The sequence below is a fragment of the Athene cunicularia genome (assembly GCF_003259725.1).
Source record: "Athene cunicularia isolate RWA chromosome 8 unlocalized genomic scaffold, athCun1 chr8_part1, whole genome shotgun sequence".
In the NCBI taxonomy this organism is placed as follows: Eukaryota; Metazoa; Chordata; class Aves; order Strigiformes; family Strigidae; genus Athene; species Athene cunicularia.
In genome coordinates this window covers 25,624,158-25,646,337 of record NW_020799109.1, presented here as the reverse complement: position 1 = coordinate 25,646,337, position 22,180 = coordinate 25,624,158, and the positions used below count along the sequence as shown (strand labels likewise).

At 38.7% G+C, this 22,180-nt stretch overlaps 1 protein-coding gene across 1 annotated transcript in view; it reads right to left on the bottom strand.

Moving 5' to 3' along the window:
• Window positions 1-627: 627 nt before the first annotated feature.
• KCNT2 (potassium sodium-activated channel subfamily T member 2) overlaps window positions 628-22,180 on the bottom strand; it is a 124,675-nt gene continuing 103,122 nt past the window's right edge. The window contains exons 28-30 of the mRNA XM_026853976.1: window positions 16,543-16,843; window positions 13,637-13,721; window positions 628-2,595 (exon numbers count right to left, since the gene is read on the bottom strand). Coding sequence (XP_026709777.1) covers window positions 2,484-2,595; window positions 13,637-13,721; window positions 16,543-16,843 — 498 coding nt within the window. The 3' untranslated portion in view covers window positions 628-2,483. The remainder of the gene's footprint in view (window positions 2,596-13,636; window positions 13,722-16,542; window positions 16,844-22,180) is intronic.

The following is a 22,180-nucleotide window of genomic DNA, read 5'->3' as shown; positions in this document are numbered from 1 at the left end:
CTCCAGCTGTCTTTGTGTTGGCTTTAGGAAATCTTCTGGGCCTAATGAGCAATTAGAAATTAATTAAGCCTGAAGAAATGTCAGGTCACATTAGATGCTACTATTCAACTCTAGCTGAGCAGCAATTCTGCTGAGCTGGGTGGGAAAATGGATACACCTGACTGCTTGTTTCTACTGCTTTATAGGCTCTTAAATGAGAGACATCAAGTCCTACCTATAGATCCTTGTGGCAGAGGCACCTTAAATCTGTGGTAGGTGCTATAGGCAGTGTGCGGGGAATGCCTGTGAACAGTATGTGAATCGCACTGAAAGCAGAGTATCTAGCTTGCCAGCTGAAGGGTAGGCATGTTTCTGGAATCCTATCTGCCTACATATGACTGTTAAAAAGGCCTTCAGTATGAAACAAAAGATCCTCCTAATATTGTGGAGTGAACATTTTTAAGAAACTTGTATTACTTTTTAAATATTCAAAAGAAATATAGTCTTCTTACTGAAGGCATTAAAAATAGGAAGTTATTCAGACTGCACATGCAAACTCTTCAGTATGCACAGCTGTTTCAACTGTTTCTTTTCTTCCACAGTGCCCAGAGGAAACACTTGATATACTTTGTCTTTACGTGTGAATAATTCAATAAATGGCTAGTGTGGGGAAAACCACTCTGCAGAACCACTGAAATCCCCCTGAACCACGATGCTACTTTGTCTATATTCAAAAGATTGCTGAGAAACCCTACTCTCCAGCTATCCTTTTTCCTTTTAAAACTAGTGCTCTTGGTCTTCTGATAGCTTCGGTCAACTCTGAGATCTCTGTGAGTTTTTTAATAACTGGTTGTAGGATTTCTGACAATATTGAACAGATTAGTTAAGTTTTGAAATAACTAAGAAGAAGGGAGGGAATAATAGCTGATTTGCTGTCATTCCCAATAAAAATGTGAGGATTTCAGCATCCTTACAACGCTGATAAGTGTACTCATATCCATGAGTTGTTCACTGGCCAACCTGGAATTTTATTTTTCAGAAATAAATTATAGTTATTCTACCAAATAAGATAGAAAAGAACATAAACAATTTTGACTGAATTTTTTGTACAGGCAGGACATAAAGGGAATTCAAAGAATAATCAATTTTTCCATTGATTTTTCCATTTGGCTACCTGCCAGATATCTTGTACCAGTTCTATATGGATAATTGTAATACTAGGGTTTTTACCTTAAGCATAACTTCCCACTTTGTGACAGATGGCAAGGCAAGAATATGATTCTGGAAGATCACGTACAGGCATGCTTAATTCTGTAGAAAGCTTGACCAATTGTGGCATTCTTGTATGTGTAGACTGGAGATTCTGTAGCAGCTTCAGATGTTTCATACACTAGCAGATGCTTTCTTGTGTACTTAATGACAAAATGGAGTCTTCAAATCCATGCTGTCTTTTCACATAACGTGGCATTATATTTGTTTTATGGAATGGGTTATAAATTTCTTTAATTTTCAAAATTAAATTTTCAATATGAAAATTTTCATTTTCAATATAAAAATTTTCATTTTCATATGAAATTTGGATAATCTGAATGACTGGGCATGTACTTACTTTGGACAGTTGCAGTTCTGGCATATTCATGGAAATGGGAAAGACCTGTGGTATGAATTGCTCCCTAGAGGGATGTATCACACTTGTATCACAATCTGTTCAGGCTTCTGTTGACAAACTAAGGTTAAAAGGTTTCACCTGAGCTACCATTGTTTGTAGCTTCACACAGACAGTGTCTTCCCAGTTTTTGCAAATGAGGGGTGTTGCTTGTGTGAGATGATAGGGACTTTCCTCCAGGTGAGCTCCTCTGAGCAAATCTTTCAGTGGATATGCCTCAGATCTCAATCTCTGTGGTGTGACTAGGCTGTGTCATTCAACCCCATCTCTGTAAACCCAGAGAACTAACACTCAGGTCCTGGAGGCTAAAATAGACTGAAGCTAGCCTGTTCTAATATAAATGGGTGACAGGCTGAGATATTGAAAATTATTTCAAAAGCTGGATTCTTGACACACAGCTTCATTGGCAGCTTTAGGTATTAACATATTTTCTACTACAAATTATGCATGGTCTCTATGGGCATCAGATAATCTTTACTGATGTAGGTCAGAAGCTTAGTCATTGACATGCTGTCACCTTGATAAATAGGCTTAGAAGCATCTAAGCAAAACACATGATGGAATCTGTCACTTTTAAAATCATTTGTTCATATCAATTAAATAGTAATAAGTGTCAAAATTCTGTCAAACTGACAACATTCAACTACCGTATTGAACAGGCCACAAGCCTGACGATCCCTTAAATCAGTTTCTAGACACCACATTTCTAAATTTGGTCACTTACCCACTGTCATTTTGTTTCCAAAACCTGAATTAAATGTACCACTCAGTTTGCAAAATGGTTAGTGGAAACTACATGTGTATAAAATTGTCTCTTAATTTTGTGATGAGTTACGTATCAAAGTTGTGTTTCCTCCCTGGTGTCTTGTCCCACTGTATGGCAGAAGCTGTCTTTTCGGCTGGGTGCAGTATTTGGAACATAAGCCAATGGATCAGGTCGGATCAAGTATCTATAAAAAGAAATTATAACTCTCATTAAAAAGACTTGGCGTGAGCAAGAATAAAACAAGTGCATGCAGTTGTAATTCTGAAAAGATCTGAGGAAGACTTAGTCTAGTTCCTGTTGGGTAACTTGGACACGTGGGTAACATCACTCATTTTATATGCTAATAATAAAGCTCTTCACATTTTGTCTGCCTAGACATCATCTGTATGTACAAGGCACAGCTAAACCTTCATTTTGACTGACAGCCCCTTTGCAAGGAATTCTTTATGCATCTCCATTATTCATTATACCTTAAAGAAGGGACAAGCAGTCTAGAGTCATTTCTAAAGGAATTCTGTGAGAAAACAATGGACAATTCTTGTCACTGTGCTCAATAAATAAAAAGCGTGATGTTGATAATCCTGGTGTAAACTGACAGTCTGGAGATGGACTCATTCTAAGAACTTCTACTAGAACTGAATACTTGAGGAAAACGCCTCAACAGTTTGAATCTAAGTTTGAGATGTTTAAAATAACTGCTTTTCTTAGGATAAGGATGGAATTAATTTGTAACTGCTCTGTTTTGTCAGCTGTCTTAAGTGACAAACTATCTGATCAGACACAGCTTTTGGCACTGATGCAGTAGCAGCTTTGTGTTGCTGCAGAACTAACGTTCAGTGTTCTGACCTATCAATCAGTGCTTTCCAGTGCCACTATGCTCCTAAAGGGAAGACAGACAACTAGATTAAATTCCAGTATCTTAAACTAGTCCACAGATGAGCAGTACTGTTGAAGCTACTGGAAATTTTATTTCAAATCCTGGTTTTTACTTTTTCTTTTAAAGAGACGAAAATGAAATGCAGGAAAATGAAATGTGAAAGAATCCTTTCTCTCATATCTTCAGAAATCTTGGTGTCACATGTCTGTCTATCTCCTCATCATCATCCAAATGAAAACACTTAAATATCCAAATAGAAATCATGTGCATGCTGTGTGGTGCTTGTAAAGATTTGCTGCAGCGGCCCTGAAGCAAGTTGCTGTTTACAGGCCATGAACTTCTACCATACAGTATAATGAGTATGTTTTGCACAAGACAATTAAAACACTCTGAAAAATTCTTCAACATAATACAAAATGGAAAATCCTGATTAACTGAACTAACATGTTCAGTTCAGTATACTGCTGTATCTGTTTTCAGTTTACCTAGTCACACGACCATAGTTCCTCAGAGCAGGGACTTTGAGGCTGGTGGGGCATGGTGTTTAGGGTGGATACCCAAGAGAATCACTTGATTTCCATGATTTGAAAACACCACCTGCCTCTGTTACTTTGTTAATGTTTCTCCTTCTGTCAGTACAATAGGAGTGTTTTCTCCGTCCCTCATAGTTTGTTGCTACAAATAGCCTGAACTTCTTTGTGTAAGAAAACAGTTGACTTAAATATGGAATTAAAAAAATGTACTGTTCCTATCTAGATCATGTTTACATGCTATATACTTGTTTAAAGTCAGGCTTATTATCCTCTATTTTTAACATCTGATACTTATGTTTACTTCAGAACAACCTATTTGCTTTGCTGATCCTGCCAACGAAACTGAGTAGTGGAAGAGTCTGCCCTGTTCTGTTCATCAAATCCAAATGAAGCATGTTTATACATGCTTAAATTTGGGGGAAAAATTCAGGTCTTCCTGTATGTTTTTTTTCTAGAGTAAGCTAAACAAAAAACTTGTACCTGAAATACATAATTCAAGTTCTACATCACAATTCTGTAGGAAGCAAATCACAGCATGCCTTAAGTAAAAATGAACAAGACTTTTATAGTGATAAACCTTGATAAAATTGTAAGATGCCAAAAGATATGATAAACAACAGCTGGAGCCTCAAGAGTTTATAACTGTCCTGATGTCACAGCTGCCAAATCTCAGTGGTCACCTTTCTCCCTCAGGCACATCTGGAACGGTACTGCATAAGCAATTTCTATGTTTGATCTTTGGATGCTACTGCAGAAATCTGGAACTCCCAATTGCAACTTTTGGAACTGAAACTGCAATTCGGAATTTAAGGGTTTATCATCAACATCATCAACACCAACACCAGAACAAATAAGGAGATTGTTAATCTCCAGGAAAAATAAACCAAAACATGTCAAAGGACCAAATGGCCAGTAGTGGGGTTTCAGGGTTGTTTTTTTTTTGTTGTTTTGTTTTGTTTTAAATAAGAAGGCAGCTAGGGCCAGCAACAGAATGTAATGTACTAATTCTGGAATGAAAGAGAACAAGGAGTGTTACTACAAGATCCATTTGCAACTACTAAACTGATATAGAAAAAAAAAATCGTGCTCTGCTGAGAGCCAAAATGTTCCATGTTTTGGTGCAAAAATCTCATGGCTATAGAATGAAAATGCTGCTATTCAGTACCCGCTTTTTAAGGTAAAACAGGCTAGATTAAATATGACATTATTACGGCAAAGTCTGAACATACTACTTGAAACATAAGTGCTTTTGTTTTAATTAAATTAAGCCACTGAGATCATTGTCCTTTAAGCACTATCAGGTCAAGATGCTAAACATTAGCTTGCAAAGCTAATGCAAAGACTAACAAGAAAGCTTTTTGAGCAACCCACAGCTGTGAATGCTGCTTTGGGTGCTACCTATCTCTAAAAGCTAAGAAAATTTTCTCATATCGCGGTTCAGGGTTGTATGTTACCTGATATACCCACAATAAATTACAAATATAATAGGATCACAGGTAATGTAAAAGACTTAAAGTTGTATAAGCATGGGAAGTCAGAGTATGGAGGTTGCATCTATAGGACTTAAAGCGAATAAATGTTTTGGCTTCTGTCATAGATATACACAGAAATATGTGGTTTGGATAAGGATAAGCCATACTGGCATAAATTGCAGCTAACAAGTGGGGTGAAAGAGGAACCAGCTGGAGGAAGTATGCAAAATATATTGACAAGGGCAGAAAAACAATATAGGAAGACTAGCCTTTCAGCTTGTCAGCAGGAAGGACAAACAGAAAAAGCTTTTTACCTGCACAAAACCTGGGGTTTGTGACTGACAAAACTGTGGAAAGCGAACAACCTCTCTTTCCTCACCTCTAATAATAATCCCCCATTGCATGAGGGTGAAAAGTCTGCCTAGTCAAGAGAACTATGATCAGGTAGAAGTAATGATCTGGGTTATTGAAGCATCAACTGTTATCCAGATACAAGGATCATGTTCCTCATGTCAGATTTAAAAAAAAAAAAAAAAAAAAAAAAAAAAAAAAAAAAAAAAAAAAAAAAGTCTGAGTTTAAGGTGAGACACAGGCCCAATCATTAAGCATCAGGAGAAGAATATACATCAAAGTAGGTAACAGTATGTGCATTTACAGGGGAAATATGTGTAGGTAGCACACTACAAATTCAGCACCACTGCAAAAATATGCAATACTGGATTGCTGAGTACCTTTGTTTTTTCAGAGACAGAAAAATAGAATGCAGGATACCTAGTCCACCTAGATGGACTGGTTAACAGTATGAGAATTTACAGGTTAAATATTAGTACACATCATACTGTGGAGTTCCATAACAATTAAAATAGTATACCAAATAATATCAACAAGTTTTCTGATAATTGCCTTTGCTGTTTGATACAGTTAGTATTATGCTGTGCTTTTTATATATGACAGTGTTACAAAGCATAGGATGATTTTGGTTTAGTATCAGGAGAGCTAATAGTTCAGTTTTTCTCCTTGTGAACAAGCGGTGAGGCAGGTCAGCACTGATGTGGAGGACCTTGCACAACTGGGCTGTGTGGTTTCTTACCATGTAGCAGATGGGGCATGTTAACATAGCAAGGCAGAGGCAGAAATGGCTCAGGACCTGAACACAGAAATTGCAGTGGACTTCAGTATGAATGCCAGATAATTATCTGTAATTCATGATTTTAAAACTTTCTTGACAGTTCTCAGTTTTTATCTTTTTTTTTTTCTTCCATGTAGTCTGCAAAATTCGTGGTGAGTGAAAAAATTTCCTGTGTTAAGGTCCTGCCATTTGTATTTGAATTATCTTAAACATGAATATTGCATTATATCCAGGGGAAGACTACTGTTTGCTTTAATAATATTTGAATCCATGTAATAAAATCCCATTTGAAAACACTGATTTTGAAGGGTTGATCTTTCTCTTAATACATGGTAGCTAAATTATAAGCAAGATTTTAGTGGGAATATTAATTCTGTGAAGCTCTCAAGCAGATTTTGTTAGATTATTTTTTAAATGCACAGAGTAAGAGAAGGATGAGAGAATATGGACCTAAGAGCATATTAACATATGTATTTGAAATGCTGGGTACCCCAAGCCCCAAATCAAGGTTGACATATGGGTGATTCCCACAGCCCTTCACAAAGGGGGGGTGAGTTTCCCTTTAAGCTTCCCTCCAGGGTGCAGCCGGCCTTGCAGGGAGAGCCATGGGGTAAATGAGCCCCAGGTGTCTGCATTAAGTAAACAAAGGTCAGGTGTCCCACTTGGGGATAAAAGCTGGGACCACTTGCAGGTAGGGGTGGGGTTTGTCTGTGAGGTGGGTGCACTTTGCAGAGTTTTCTGCTGGAGAAGGACCTCCTGCCTCCCTGGGACTGGGCTCCAGTCAGGTCTGGCCTTTGTAAACATGGGTTGTGTAGAGATTCAGTATGTGGCTTCCTTGGTCTTATGTATTTGGTTTGTTGACTTGGTTGTCTCCTGTCCCTTCTATGGGAGACTGCATTTCACCATTTATTCCACTGATTGTTGGGGTCAGTGGGGTTGATGTCAATTATTATAATCTGACTGACTTGTCTGTACCCTCAGCACTCATGCATGTACTGACCCTTTTGTATCAAATACAATTTGGTTATTGGCTCATCTCTATGCTGGCTGTCCTTTATGCTAGGCCTAATAATTGACAAAAAAAAATGAGGATGGCCCTGTCTGAAGTTCCTGGTTGGGAAGATCCTGTTTGCTGGCCCTCAAATGGATTAAATTTGGGGGACCTTGTGAACAGTGGGAGAAGCGATTGGCAGAGGCTGAACTACAGGATGTTTTAGAAAATATTCAAAAATTCTCTAGTAAAGCACAGGATGCTGTAACCTTTGGGAGATGGGGATGGAGCCTGTTAACAGCGTATAAGAAACAGCACCAGCAAAAAGATCACTTACTGGCTGAATGTTCCTGTATGCGAGCTCAGATTATGACACTAGAATCTGTAAATGAGCTCCTTACTGATAAACCAGACACTTCTCAAACTGTACCTGAGAAGGTTACAGTACAAGTTTCCCAGTGTAAATGTGGGAAGAGAGGGGGACAATGTAGTCATAAGAAGGTCCACTCAGTTTATACAGGTGGATGTACACTGTAACCCTGATGACTCGGATGATCATATCCGCTATCCTGTGAAGTCTGATGGGGCTGGTGCCTCAGATGACTCTGCAGATGGGAGACCAGTCATCAGGAGGAAGGTGGAATTTTCTGAGGGTGAGCCACCAGTAAATAAACCTACAATGGAAGATTTCACACAGCAAGAAATCAGTAATATTCTTGCATGGCTCACTCAAGAGACCAGGAGGGCCCCTGCTTACTTGGATGGTATGTTTATATGATCAAGGAGCATCAGGTGTTAGCCTGGATAATTTTGACTGCAGAAAGTTTGTAACTCTGAGTTCAGACCCTCTGCAGGAAGCATTTCAGACTAATGATGACAGTACTAATCTTTTGGCTTTAGCCGCTGTGGGGTGCAAGGCAAAATACCCCCTAGAGAATTCCTGGCCAGGTTCGGACTGGTCATGGTATACTCTGCGGGATGGTATGCAGCGATTGAAGGAAGAAGGAATGAAACTGGCCATTCATGTAGGCCATGTTGTTGTGTTGATGCAACTTTGATTGTCTGTGCCTATGAGAAATGAAATCATTAGAACTGCTCCACCGGCTTATAAGAATGTTCTTGTGACTCTCTTACTGAGTGAAACAGGAAATCCCATTAGAGATGTACTTGAGAAAATGCATCAGCTAGGTGACCTTGGAGAATGGACTCCCCGGGAGTGTCAGGGCTATCAAGAATTCCGACGTCAGTGGGGCCCCTGGGAGTATACGTAGAACCGAGACACCTGACATGGTAAAAATACCAGACGTCGGCTGTCTCGAGGACAGTTGTTTAAATCTTTATTGAAAGATGGCGTACCTCTCGCTAAAATTGATGGTCTTGACACCAGTGAATTATGGAGTTGTACAAACAGAGAGGGTTACAGAAACCCCGTAGAAACGTGCAGATTTATCAAGCACATTGGTCAGAAACTGTTCAGCCTATAGCACCCCCTGTGGATCCTCAACGGGATCCCACCTTTGCTCACGGTGGGCCTTCCGGGAGCAGTTTGGTTGTTCTGGGGAAGAACCACGAATGGCAGCAGTATTCTGACCTGTACCCCTCAAGAGACAGTGGGTACTGTAATCCATACTGAAATATTGGCCAAACTCTGGTACACTGGGCGCGGGAGGACTGACGACCCCATGTGGAGCTACAAATATTCTGGAAAAAGTGGTCCTCTCAAATAGTGAAGGCTTTAGTAGATACTGGAACAGAGGCCTCCTTGATTTATGGAAATCCAAAAAAATTTAAAGGTCAGTCTGAGATTATTACAGGACTGGGTGGAAAACAAATTGAAGCAGTACGAACCCAAATTGATATGAAAATTGGAAATCTGATATGACAGTATACAGTCATGATTGTTCCGATCCCAGAGTATATAATCAGAATAGATATTCTTAAGGGACTTACTTTGAATCTTCTTGATGGCCGTTATCAATTTGGGGTAAAGAGTTATATCACTAACCAAGCAGTTTTAGTAGGGAAGATAAAGCTGCCTCCGGTTCAGATCCCAACTGTGACCAAGGTCGTAACCACGAAATAGTACAGGATTCCAGGCGGTCATGAAGAAATTTCCCAAACAATCAAAGATTTACTGGCTGCAGGGGTTTTAAAACTGACTACCACAATGTGGAATAGTCCAATCTGGCCAGTCAAAAAGGCTGATGGATCCTGGAGAATGACTGTGGATTATAGAGAACTGAACAAGAGCACCCCACATCTTGCGACAGCCATACCTGATATGATCGCTTTAATAGAAAGAGTTCAGAGCCATCCTGGCATGTGGTACGCTGTTACTGACTTGGCCAATGTGTATTTTACAATTCCGATTGCAGAAAAGCATTGGGATCAATTTGCGTTTACATGGCAAGGATGGCAGTACACCTTTACCAGGTTGCCTCAAGGATGGGTGCATAGTCCAGCTATTTGCCACAGAATAGTGGCTGAGCACCTGGATGAGGTACAGCTCCCTTCTCATATGCAAATGATCCACTATATTGATGTCATCCTGATTCAGGGGACCAATGAGGGTGAATTACAAAAAATGCTTCAAGTGCTACTAATGCATATGAGGCAGAAAGGTTGGGAGATTAATCCCACTAAGATCTAAGGGCCATCTCAGACAGTTAAATTCCTAGGAATACATTGGAACTGTGGTCATCGAGATATACTACGTAAAGCTTGGCAATAGATTCTTGACTTTGCTATACTACAAAATAAGAAGGAGGCGCAGAGATTTATCAGGCTATTTGGTTTCTGGAGACAACATATTCCACATTTAGGACAGATTCTGGTCCCATTATACAAAGTAACTCACAAAAAGCATGAATTTGAATGGGGAAATGAGCAGCAGGCTGCCTTTGAATTGCAAAAGAGGCTGTTCAAAGGGCTTTGGACTTATGGCCCATGCAGGATGGTGAAGTAGAATTAAATGTATCTGTAAATGTATGCTAATTGGAGCCTCTGGCAGAAACACAGGAAGAGTCCCCTTAGGATTTTGGGGAAGAAAGTTACCAGAGGCAGGACATAATTACACGCCCTTTGAGAAACAACTGTTAGCCTGTTATTTGGCCTTGATAGAAACTGAGCAGCTCACGATAAGCCACAAGGTGGCCCTGCACCCCAAAATCCCTGTTATGCAGTGGGTTAAAAGCTCCCCGAAGACTCACCTAATAGGGCATGTGCCAGAATCGATCGTTATAAAGTGGAAATGGTACATCCAGGACAGAGCAAAGGTGGGACCTGGTGGTCTTGCTTCCCTCCATGAGCAAGTTGTGGCTTTCCCCATGCAGGATCAAGAGATAAAGCCTGATCCTATAGTTGAATAGGAATCCCCTGTGCAATGGGGAAAGACCCTGGATCAGCTGCTACCTCTTGAAAGGGAACACGCATGGTTTACAGATGGGTCAGCTAAATATATAGGAGGGAAAAGGTTTTGGAAGGCACTGGCTTATCATCCTCATTCAGGGAAATTTCTGGAGACCACAGGAGAAGGGGAAAGTAGCCAATATGCTGAGTTATATGCAGCATATATGGCTTTAAAACAAGAGGATTTAGGGGAATGTCACCTATACACCAATTCTTGGTCAGTGGCAAATGGATTGGCTACTTGGCTGCCAACATGGGTAGCCAAAGATTGGAAAATTTATTCTAAAATGGTCTGGGGAAAGGCAGTGTGGAAAGATATTTGGGAATTGGTTCAAAGAACCAAGGTGACAGTATTCCATGTAGATGCTTATAGTAATATAAATTCACTTGACCGTCTTTATAATTCTGTCACTGATAACCTGGTAAAGATTTCCCAAGCTGGACTGGAGTTCCCTCAGGAAGGAGACCATGAAGGCTTGGCAAAATGTGCACAGCAGAAATGTGGGCATCTTGGGGAAAAGGCCACTTACAAGTGAGCCCAAGAGCATGGCATAGTTATGTCACTGGATATGATCAAAACAATAATTGCCCAATGCCCTGTGTGCTAGCATACTCATAAGCACTTGGTACCAAATATCGTAAAAAAATTAGGAAGAGGGAAATTGCCAGGACAAATCTGGCAGATGGACTATATTGGCCCTTACCCCAGGACCAAGGGTGCAAATACATCTGCACTACAGTTGACACATATTCAGGATACCTGATTGCAGATCCCTGCAGAAAAGCCACGCACTGTAGTACTACCTCTACCATAGATATAATGATCCTATACTATGGCATCCCCTTACAAATACAAACTGATAATGGGTCCCATTTCCGAAATAAATTTGTACAGCAATATGCAGAGCAGCATAACATTCAATGGATCTTCCATATCCCATACTATCCTCAGGCTGCAGGATTAATTAAACGAATTAATGGGTTTTTAAAGGAGCAGTTACAAAAGCTGGGAAATGGAAACCTATCCCGATGGAGATCTAACCTCATGGATGCGCTCTACCCCCTCAACAATAGACCCATCAGGGAGATGGAGACACCCTTGATGCATATGACTACGCCCAATCTGCAAATAAAGCCTCTAATGGCTAAACCCACTGGGAAATGGTTTCAGGTGCAGTGGCCCCCTACTGGGCCACTCCAGAGGCTGCTGGGCTAGATCTTTATGCGTAAGAACTGGTAAAGATAAATCGAGGCCAGACAAGGGTTATTAACACCGGGATAGGAATCCAAATTCCCCTAAGACACTTTGGCTTAACTGCTCGCTCAAACCTGGCCCTAAAAGGTGTTCATGTAATGGGAGGAGTGATTGATGCAGACTACCAAGGAGAGATCAAAGCTGAATAATGGTGAACAAGATTTAGTTATTCAACCCAATGATAGAGTAGCATAGCTATCAATATTACCAATTTTGAAAACAACGGTGAGGAAGGGGGACCCACCCCAAGTCACTACTGTTTATGGAGACAAAGGATTTGGATCCACCAACTTTAGTAATGGGGCAAAAGTATGGGTCCAAGGTCCGAGTGGCCCCCCTGAGGCAGCTGAAGTAATAGCTGTAGGAAAAGATAACACCATCCTGAAGCCTGGACAGAAAAAATGGGAACATGTCCCTGCAAATAAATGTAATTTGCAGGAATAACAATGGTCTAAGGTTTTGTCTTCTAGATCTTATGTGGCACCGCTGGGAATATGAAATCACTCCTGTGACAAATGTATTCGACCTGAATGGGCAGTGTACAGGCTGGAATACAAGCTGACACTGAACTGTGCTGAGCAGATGACATCAGCTTCAGATCCACAGTCACACTGATCTTCCAATGAAAAAGACCACAACAGTGAAGAATATGAAGAAACAGCTGAGATGACTGTGGCAGTGTCTGTAGCCGAATGCAAGATAAAGATGTCACATTTAGAGATCGTGTGAGGGGTGTGGTCCACCCATATGTCAAGGGGCTGAGTGAAATGCTGGGGCTTCAACCCCAAGCCCCAAATCAAGGTTGACCTATGGGTGATTCCCACAGCCCTCCACAAAGGGGGGTGAGTTTACCTTTAAGCTTCCCTCCAGGGTTCAGCTGGCCTTGCAGGGAGAGCCATGGGGTAAATGAGCCCCAGGTCTCTGCATTAAGTAAACAAAGGTCAGGTGTCCCACTGTCTGTGAGGTGGATGCACTTTGCAGAGTTTCCTGTTGGGGAAGGACCTCCTGCCTCCCTGGGACTGGGCTCCAGTCAGGTCTGGCTTTTGTAAACATGGGCTGTGTAGAGATTCAGTATGTGGCTTCCTTGGTCTTATGTATTTGGCTTGTTGACTCGGTTGTCTCCTGTCCCTTCTATGGGAAACTGCATTTCACCATTTATTCCACCCATTGTTGGTTGTGCAGTGTCTTTGTTGGGGTCAGTGGGATTGATGTCGACTATGTATAATCTGACTGACTTGTCTGTACCCCCAGCGCTCACCCATGTACTGACCTTTTTGTATCAAATACAACTTGGTTATTGGTTCATCTTTATGCTGGCTGTGTCCTTTATTGCTAGGCCTAATAATTGGCAAAACAGTATTATATATTTATATGTGTATTTCAAATATATGCATAATTAGGTGACTAATTAAATTTATGGGTTTTGCAGATGTATAGGAAAGTTTGGGGTTCTCTTCCAGCAGAAAGATAATAAAATAAATTCAGTCAGGAAGTACAAACATATTTTGCAGGTCTTGTGATTTTGTAATTTTTTTTTTTTTTTTTTCTGCTTTAACTTACACGATATCATTCAGCTCTAATCTTGTATCTGGAGATGGATTGATCAGGATGTAAGAAAGGGTGTTCTGATGATCATTCATTTCATCTAGGAGACAAAAATAATACCAAATTAATTATATTTACAAGCAAATTGTGAAAAGTATTATTTCTGACAAACTAATTTGATAAAAGATCATCTTTGGATAATAGAGTTGTCAAAAAGGGTCAGGTGTCAAAGTCATTTCAAATAAGTTTAGCAACTTCTTTTCAACTGTATTTGAATTGGAACTAACAGCATCTTTTGGGTTATACGCTCTCAAAATACCCTGTTTTCTTTCTGAATGTTCTAAAAATGTTATTTTGCATTTTTTTCAGTCATGGCAATTCTGAATACAACCTAATTTTACTGTAATTGTCATGCAGCTTCTCTTAGAATGTGGGAAGCAGAGACTTCCATCCTCAGTTGGCATTAAGTTCATGATAAACAGTTAAATGCAGATATCTGGCATACTCATCCATTTCCAGATTTCTTCAATATAAACCATTTTTCCCTTTCCTTGTTTATGTAGTAACCATTTTCCTTTTATCACCTGTGCCAACGAATTGAAATATGAATGCTGTATAAAGGGAAATTAGTGTTTCTTTCTTGCCTTTTTAACTGTTCTAATGATATGTTGTAAGTGAAGGCTATGATTTGAAAGAGAACAGCCCCATTCTAGTTTCAGTGCAATTCCTAAATCTTTTAATGACATATTCTTTATATACTGTAGATTGAAAATCGCTATACTGGATATTTTTTACAGTGTGTAATTTTTCTAAATGCTTCTGTTGCATATGTGCACCATCATAGGTCCTTCTGTCTAGTAAACAATTAGGTAAATTCACATAGACTCTTAGTATAGATGCAATTATACAGCTAAAATGGTGTTTTACAATACAGCTTATTTCTGTAAGGTTAAACCAACGCAAATAACTAAATAGTTATATAAGCACCTGTACCACCATACTAACATCACACCTCTGCTAGAGGCTTGTATAGTCAAAACTGCATGGTGTCTCAGTTGGGTTAAATAAACTTAATTAACTGAATTTGAATTTTGGAAGGCTTGGATGTTATTAGGTTATCAATGTAAAAAAAGACACTGAAGATGTGAAATTGGCTTTAGAGGTCATCCCCACACATAGAGACACTAATATGTAGTAGCATGAGCAGGGGGTGAAAGGCTTCTGAAATTTCTTTCTGGATGTGACAGAAGGTGGAAAGTGGGAATATGACAACTTGGGTTTGTAGCTGACTGCATGTGTAAAACTGGTTTGAACTTTTTTGAGGGTTTTGTGGTTTTTTTCAGAATATGGCTGTTCTTCGGTTGTAAAAGTAGAAGTTCTCTTTATTATGAGGTGCATTTGTAAGAAAAAGTGCTCATGAATATTTATAGATCAGAATCAGGGCAGATAAATGTAATCAGGTCAAGAATTTACCTAAGATTTTGCTGTTCTGCATAGGGTATATAATCTTCCTAAATAATTAATATGAGAAATGCAATCATTAGAACTGCTCCACCGGCTTATAAGAATGTTCTTGTGACAAATAATTTTTGGCTTTTAACTAGGATTTTAAAAGAAAAGCAGGAATATAAAAAAAAGTTTTTTTGTTACTAGTATAAATATGAACCAAACTTACAAAATTTCTTTGTGATTGATCAAATGTTCTTGTGGCCTGTGTTACTCCTGGAAACTATTTAGTTCTGAATCTTCTTGCAGAGAGTTACATAGTATCCACAAAGAAAGCAGGGGAATAGCAATTATCCAGTTGGAGTGTAGGATAGAGCTTGTATTTACATATCTAATTCATAAAGATTGAGCAAAACTATAACCATGTACTCTATAGCAGTCTTCTCTCACCACTGATTTTGTGTCAATAGCAACAACAACTACAATTGGGTACTACATTGATATTGGTGTCGAAAGATGTTTTGACCCTGCATTAAGAATATGTGTAGTTAAAATGGACAAATAGAAATATCCATCCTGCAAGAAACACCAGATTTACCTCCAGTTAATGGATATTTCAGGGATAAGTCAAATTTAAAATTAATTGTGTTGAAAAATGAAGAGTAGCACATTTGTAAAACAGTAGAGTTTTGGATTCCTCAAATGAAAATTGAGCATGGGAAACCCTGTTTTGGTGCTTCTGAAGCAGAAAATGCAAAACTCCAGAATGAACCTACTATGCAGACTAATAAGTTGGAAGCTAGAAATACACAGTGTATCTAGAAAAACCAGAACCCATAGTTCTGGGAGTTTCTACATAACATGCTACAGAGCCAAGGCCATAGAAATGCAACCCAGGCAGCTGCGGTGCATGTATTAAAAGAATTTTACAGAGCTCATGTCAATAGCTTTAAAAAAACAAACAAACAAAAACAACAACCAAACAAAAAAGCAACTCAACATCAGCCTTGCTGTGAAAGGACTTACTTAAAGACATTAATTTTAAAAATTGTGGGGAAAATGCAATATCCTTCACACAGACAATTCCCAACCTTGACATACAAGTGAACTTCACAACAGTTGTCTTCATCTAAATTTCAGTAAGTTTGTGGAAATATGGCACAGTTGTTCAATGACTCAATGACAGGGGAATATTTATATATTCTGCATACACGTATTATATGTGCTAAATATAAACGTGACTGACATACTGCTTCTGAGCTTTCCATCTGAAAATCAAACTGATTAAAAACACTCCAATTTTCTCCCAGTAAGAAAAAAAAACAAAACCAACCTGAAAAAAAAACCCACAAAACAACACAACCAAACCATTATCATAAACTTCTTACTTTGTTTATGGCACCCTCAGTTCTTGAAAATAAGTTAATCTTGCATAACACTAATATTTTTGAATTTAACTATTATAGTAATCATACCATATCCTGCTGGAGAAAGGCCCAGATGCTTCATTCTGTTTTTCACAAGTTCAGCAAGCTCCTGTCTTTCTGACCTCCTGTAAAGGTTCATTCGCTGCTGATTTATCTTCTCAGCTGTTTTCCCAGAGTGTCTTGGTACTCTTCTGCTCAGCCGTCGGGCCCACTGCATGCTTTTTCGTCGTAACAGGGGATGATCAGACTGATCACTAGATGTTGAGTTACGATGATTACTACGATAACTAGTCTGTTCTTTGGTGTCTTTAGTGTCTTCCCATTCCTCCACACTGATAGATATTTGAGACTTGAAAGGAAAATGATGAGAGTTTAAGGGCTTTAAAAAATGGAAACAGATTAAAACATTCTCTCCTCTTTTCAACAGTGCAGTTGAACATATGTTCTGGTTGCAATGGAGCTGAGGGGATTCAGCTGTTCATACTTAGCAAGTGTTCCTGAATTGGGACTCCTTCACTAGACTTTGACTTTTTATGTGAAAAGCTCATTTATGATATAAATAAATTTCTGAAGTGCAAAAGCAGTCAAGTGTTTAGTGCCTGATTCTATTTTGATTCTGAGAACAACTCCAGCCTTCTGATACTGCCTTTCCTGAATCTAGGCATCTGTTCTGAATGACTTCACTTTCTTCCAAGTCTGCATATTTTTAGAAATTCAAGTTCTGTAACTGCTTTTTAGATGCATGTTGTGGATTCATTAAGTAATAGTTCAACTTTGGCTGCACCGTTCGGAGTACTCTTAAGACCACAGGTGGAACATACCTGTTACCTCTGTCTCACATTCCCAAGCATTTTTTGACCTTCCAGCATGTAATATCTGGAATACCTCTGTGTCTGAAGTAAGGATGTATGCAATAGACTTCAATGTGATTCCGGCCACCTCTTGCAAATAAGGTAATGAATTCATACTTTAAAGCATAGCGATGTTGCTTTTTCAGTCATATAGTAACAAAAAAAAGACTTAACAGCCAAAATCTTACAGCATAAGAATTATAGAGGTTCTAAAGGCCTTTTCCAATTAATATAAAATCTGAAATTAAGATTCACAGAATCATCTAGGTTGGAAAAGACCTTGAAGATCATCCAGTCCAACCATTAACCTAACAATGACAGTTCTGAACTACACCATATCCCTCAGCACTATATCGACTCTTCTGTTGACCTCATCAATGTTGAACATAATCTTTAAGAGGCTTATCACCCTGGCCCACACAGAATATGTAAGGTTCCTGGGAACCCTAAAATAATATTTAGTATGAGTAAGTGTGACTGTGAGAAATACTAATTTTTTCCCTTTCGCATAGAGTAGCTTTTATCTGTGTTAAAAAAAAAAAACAAAAAAACAAAAAAACAAAAAAAAAAACAATCAAAAACAATAATTAAAAAGAACACCAAAAATGCTTATGTTGCAGCACTTCAAGTAAAATCACATTTTTAATGTTCTAGACTAGGATCTTGCAATAAGACTCATGCAAAGACCCACTAATTTTTTGAGGATATTCATCTTATTCTGTATTAAGGTTTGTTTGCTTGGTTTTTTTTTTAAAATAACATGATTTTTTGAGTTTGGCTACTGACTCAGATGGTTTTATTTTGTGTAGGGCATAAGAGAGAACCCTGAATCCCTATGTACCGAAAAGTTATTTGATTTTGGGTTTGTAATTTTAAATTAATTGATGTTTTGGCTTTGCATGTATTTTACAATAAGGATTAAGGTAAGCAAAGTACGTTCCATGTAAGGTGCTACTTATGGATAGGAAGTCTATTTGGTGTGAACAAATCTGATACAAACTGGGTATAAAGAATGGTCTTGGTTTGCCTTTTTCCTGTCTGCATTGCTAGATCTGGACTTGCCAGCAGTAGTAGAGACCAATCATCCTTATCATTCCAGAAGACTAAGTCACATTTTTTGAGCCAGACAATAATCAGGAAAGACCAAGTAAAAGAAAAAATCTTTTGATTCTGTCAATCTGCAAATCCTGAGCTTCAGCTTTTGAAACACTGGGATAGTGTTAAGTTGAAACCATACATGAAAATGATAGAAATTTACTTAAGTGACTTCAATTTTTATGCTGCCTGTTGGGAAAGGTGTCCAGAATATCCCTTCGCTGTATGCAGGAGGAAAAAATTAAACTGTTTAAAGGCAAAGCAAAACCGAAGAAACCCAAACCCTCTTTCAAAGACAGCATAAAAGCATGCCTTCCAGCATACAGCTGTTTAATACACAGAAGATAAAAGCCCAGAACAAGAGTACTTTTATGTGTTCCTCTCTGTTTTAATCAGTCTCAAACTTTCTTTAAAAATACTTTTGTAACTATCATTAATTTATTATGAGGTTCGGTTGCTTTATTTTCTTTTAATTTAATTTCCTTTTTGCATAGCTTGCAAACCTGCTGTATGAGAAGCATAATTGGTGTCACTACTACTATATCATAGTAATTGATCATCTTACATTTTATGAACTGTGTGGCTGGGGGGGGTTTTTGAGATTCCCTACAAGAGAAACATGGTGAAATCTTTGGAAAATACCAAGGTGCATGTTAAGTCTTTACTTAATCACTGCTACTTTTACTGGTGAAAAAAATCTGTATGCCTTATGTTAAGTGAAGAAATGTTTGCCTTTACTTTTTTTTTCTTTAAGTTTCATTTTTTTGTTTTGTTTTTAAAGGCAGGTTCCGATCTCAAGTATCAGACTGTGTGCTTAAATGGGTGTGATTGCTTACTTGTGCTGCTGGACATCTGTGACCCACAGTGGTTTTTCCACTCAGGCGAGGTACTCTAAAAGGGATGTTTCACACCCTTATTTAAACACTAGCTCACATTGTCCATCACGTGGCAGGAACAGGATTGTAGTCACGAACACACCAGTGATCATATTTGAGATGGCCAGGGTGGCTGTGAGTATGGTGATAACAGCACTACAACACCAAACATCAGTTAGTTTCTTGGATCTTGGTTCTCCCTCCTTGCTGCTCCCTGGGAGCTAAGTGTCTAAAATAAGAAACAGTTTTAATGTGCAGATTCATCTATTCTGTAGCAAATCCTTATTTTTATCTAACTGTAAGTTTTATGTTAAAACAACTTTTACCTTTCTGTATACCACTAGCTCTTAATTGCATCCAGGGTTCTAGGAACACTTTTCTGCTCCAACAGCTGTCTGTACAACTGTAGTTGTACAACTATCTGTGAACTATGGTTAAGTACAGGCACATACCCCTTTTATGAAAAAGTTGGTGACTTTTGTCTGTTAGAATTTAAGGTGTTTAGGATCAAGACTTTCACTAGACTGTAAGATTATGTGTTTTTTTCAGAATCCAATAGGGATTCCCAATTCCAACTGGGACCAAATTCCCTTGGGCTTTTTTGAAAGTCCCAGTCTGTCAACTTTCCGTTTTTTTGGTAAAATGTTTGTGTCCAGAACAATGTTGCCTTTAAGCTTCATTTTCTCAAGGATGATCCATCGTGTAGTTCCATGTCCTGTAAGGGTTTTAGTCCCAGGATTTAACTCAGTGCACTGTTTTTGGCTGGGACAGAGCTAAATCTCCTCATAGTAGCTTGTGTGAGGCTATGTTTTGGACCTCTGGTGAAAATGCTGTTGGTAACACATGGATGTTTCAGTTACTGCTGAGCAGCACTTACACAGAGTCAAGGCCTTTTCTGCTTCTTACAGTGATTTACCTGTTTAAACTGTCTTGATCTCAACCCACAATTTTTCTCACTTTTACTCTTCTGATTCTCTCCCCCATCGTGCTGCAGGGTGAGCAAGCAAGTAGGCAGTTGTGTGGAGCTTACTGCCAAGATACCCAGAAACAGGCAGACAATAAGCAAATACTTAATTGTGAAGCCGTTTCTCGTAACTAACAAAGGAATGGGGAAAAAGAAAACAAAAGACAATTTAAATAGAAGAAACAAATGTGGACTGTGTAACAGGCAGCAGAAAATCAGCTATATGGGTAGTAAGGAAATTTTTTTTTTTTTTTTTTTTATGAAATGGAAATGGTTTGAGTCTAGGTGCAGGTCATTTAGAGGCCAGCTAGATTTGACTGTTATTTAGTAAGCAGATCACTGAAAACTTCCTTTCTTTTTAAAGGAACTACATTTATCCGTCAGAGTGAAGTGAGGGCTTCTTATTTCCATAGTACAAAAAGGGACTGTCAAAGAAGAAATCATACATATAGAAATATTAAAATTGGCATATTTTGTTCTTGTGACTCAAATTAACCATTAACCAACAGCTTCCAGGTGTGTGCAATACAAATTAAAGTTTTATATGTGTGTTTAAACTCAAATTTCTACACACATTGGAGGTTCTCTGAGTTAGAAATCTTCAAATTATGGTTAGAATTCCTGAGAAAAATAGCAATTTACATTTATCTAACCTACATTTTAAAGGTCTCATCCAACAATATTTTAAAGTTGCTTCTGGCTTAGTATACTGAAAAGCTAAAAAGATCCTCCACGCTGATTTTATTACTGTAATTATTTGAAAATTCCTTTAACTTCAAAAGAAGTACTTTGCAGAAAGATTACAGACCTTGTTGTCTCCACATTTGTAGGTATCTACCCATAAAGACCACAGAAGCAGAGCTAGATGTCGGGTTTTTACGTTCTGGGGAAGAGCTAGGTCAGAGAAGAATCCCCTGCCCCTCTCTAGAGGCGAAAGGGTTTCACAAATACTCATTCACTAACGAAGAAGCTGCCAAAGTATTTAAGTGTGAAAATACAAATGCGGTTCTGCGCAGAGAGCCCTAAGCTTTTCAGAGAAACAAATGCTTTTTCTTCACTTAATATGCAAAGACAGTGCCACTCTTCCACATTAGTCCAGTACCTGACAATTTGAAAAATTAACTGGGAGATTTCTCTGCCCCGTCTGCTCTCCCCCTCCCATCCTCTACGTGGTTTAACTCAAACTCTTCACAAGAATACCTGTGAAAGCTGGTAGGAAGTAATAGTACGACACCTCTTATCTATTGAATACTGCCTTCCAGGCTGGTTTCAGTGTCTGAATGTTTTAAAAAATTGCTTCTTTGTAAAAGATAATAACTATCTTAAATTAAATCTGGGCCTGGTCTGATCAAGTGTTCAAGCACCTGAGCAGCTGCATGTGTACATGTTCCAGAGGTTCCCAATGTTATGGTAAAATTGTGAGTTTAGAGTTGTATGGCTGACGGTCCCAAGCCTTGCTTTCAGAAAAACTTTTGAAAGATCTGTAGTTTATCAGTTAAGCTTGCTTGCCCCCCACCCCTTGCCAAAAAAAAAAAAAAAAAAAAAAAGTTCATATAGAAAAGGTGAGTGTTATTCTTATAGTTAACCCTCCCCTGTACAAACACTGTTTGCCAGTCAGCCTATATGTTTGAAAGTATGTGAAAATTCAGAAAGGAAAAAACCATGCCACAGAAATGCACTCTTCACAATATGTTGTACGTTCACAGGCAATGCTGCTTGATTCTCTTTTATGGACCTGAAGATTAGTCAGCTGTGAATGTGAGAATAAAGAATTGCCATGAATTTTACCTTACTTACCCTTATTTAATGAATTCTTAAAATCTGGCATCTCCTCTTTTTTGTTAAAAGCTATGACAGCCTTTTTTCATATTAGCAGTGACGCTGCCTATACTCTTCTCCAA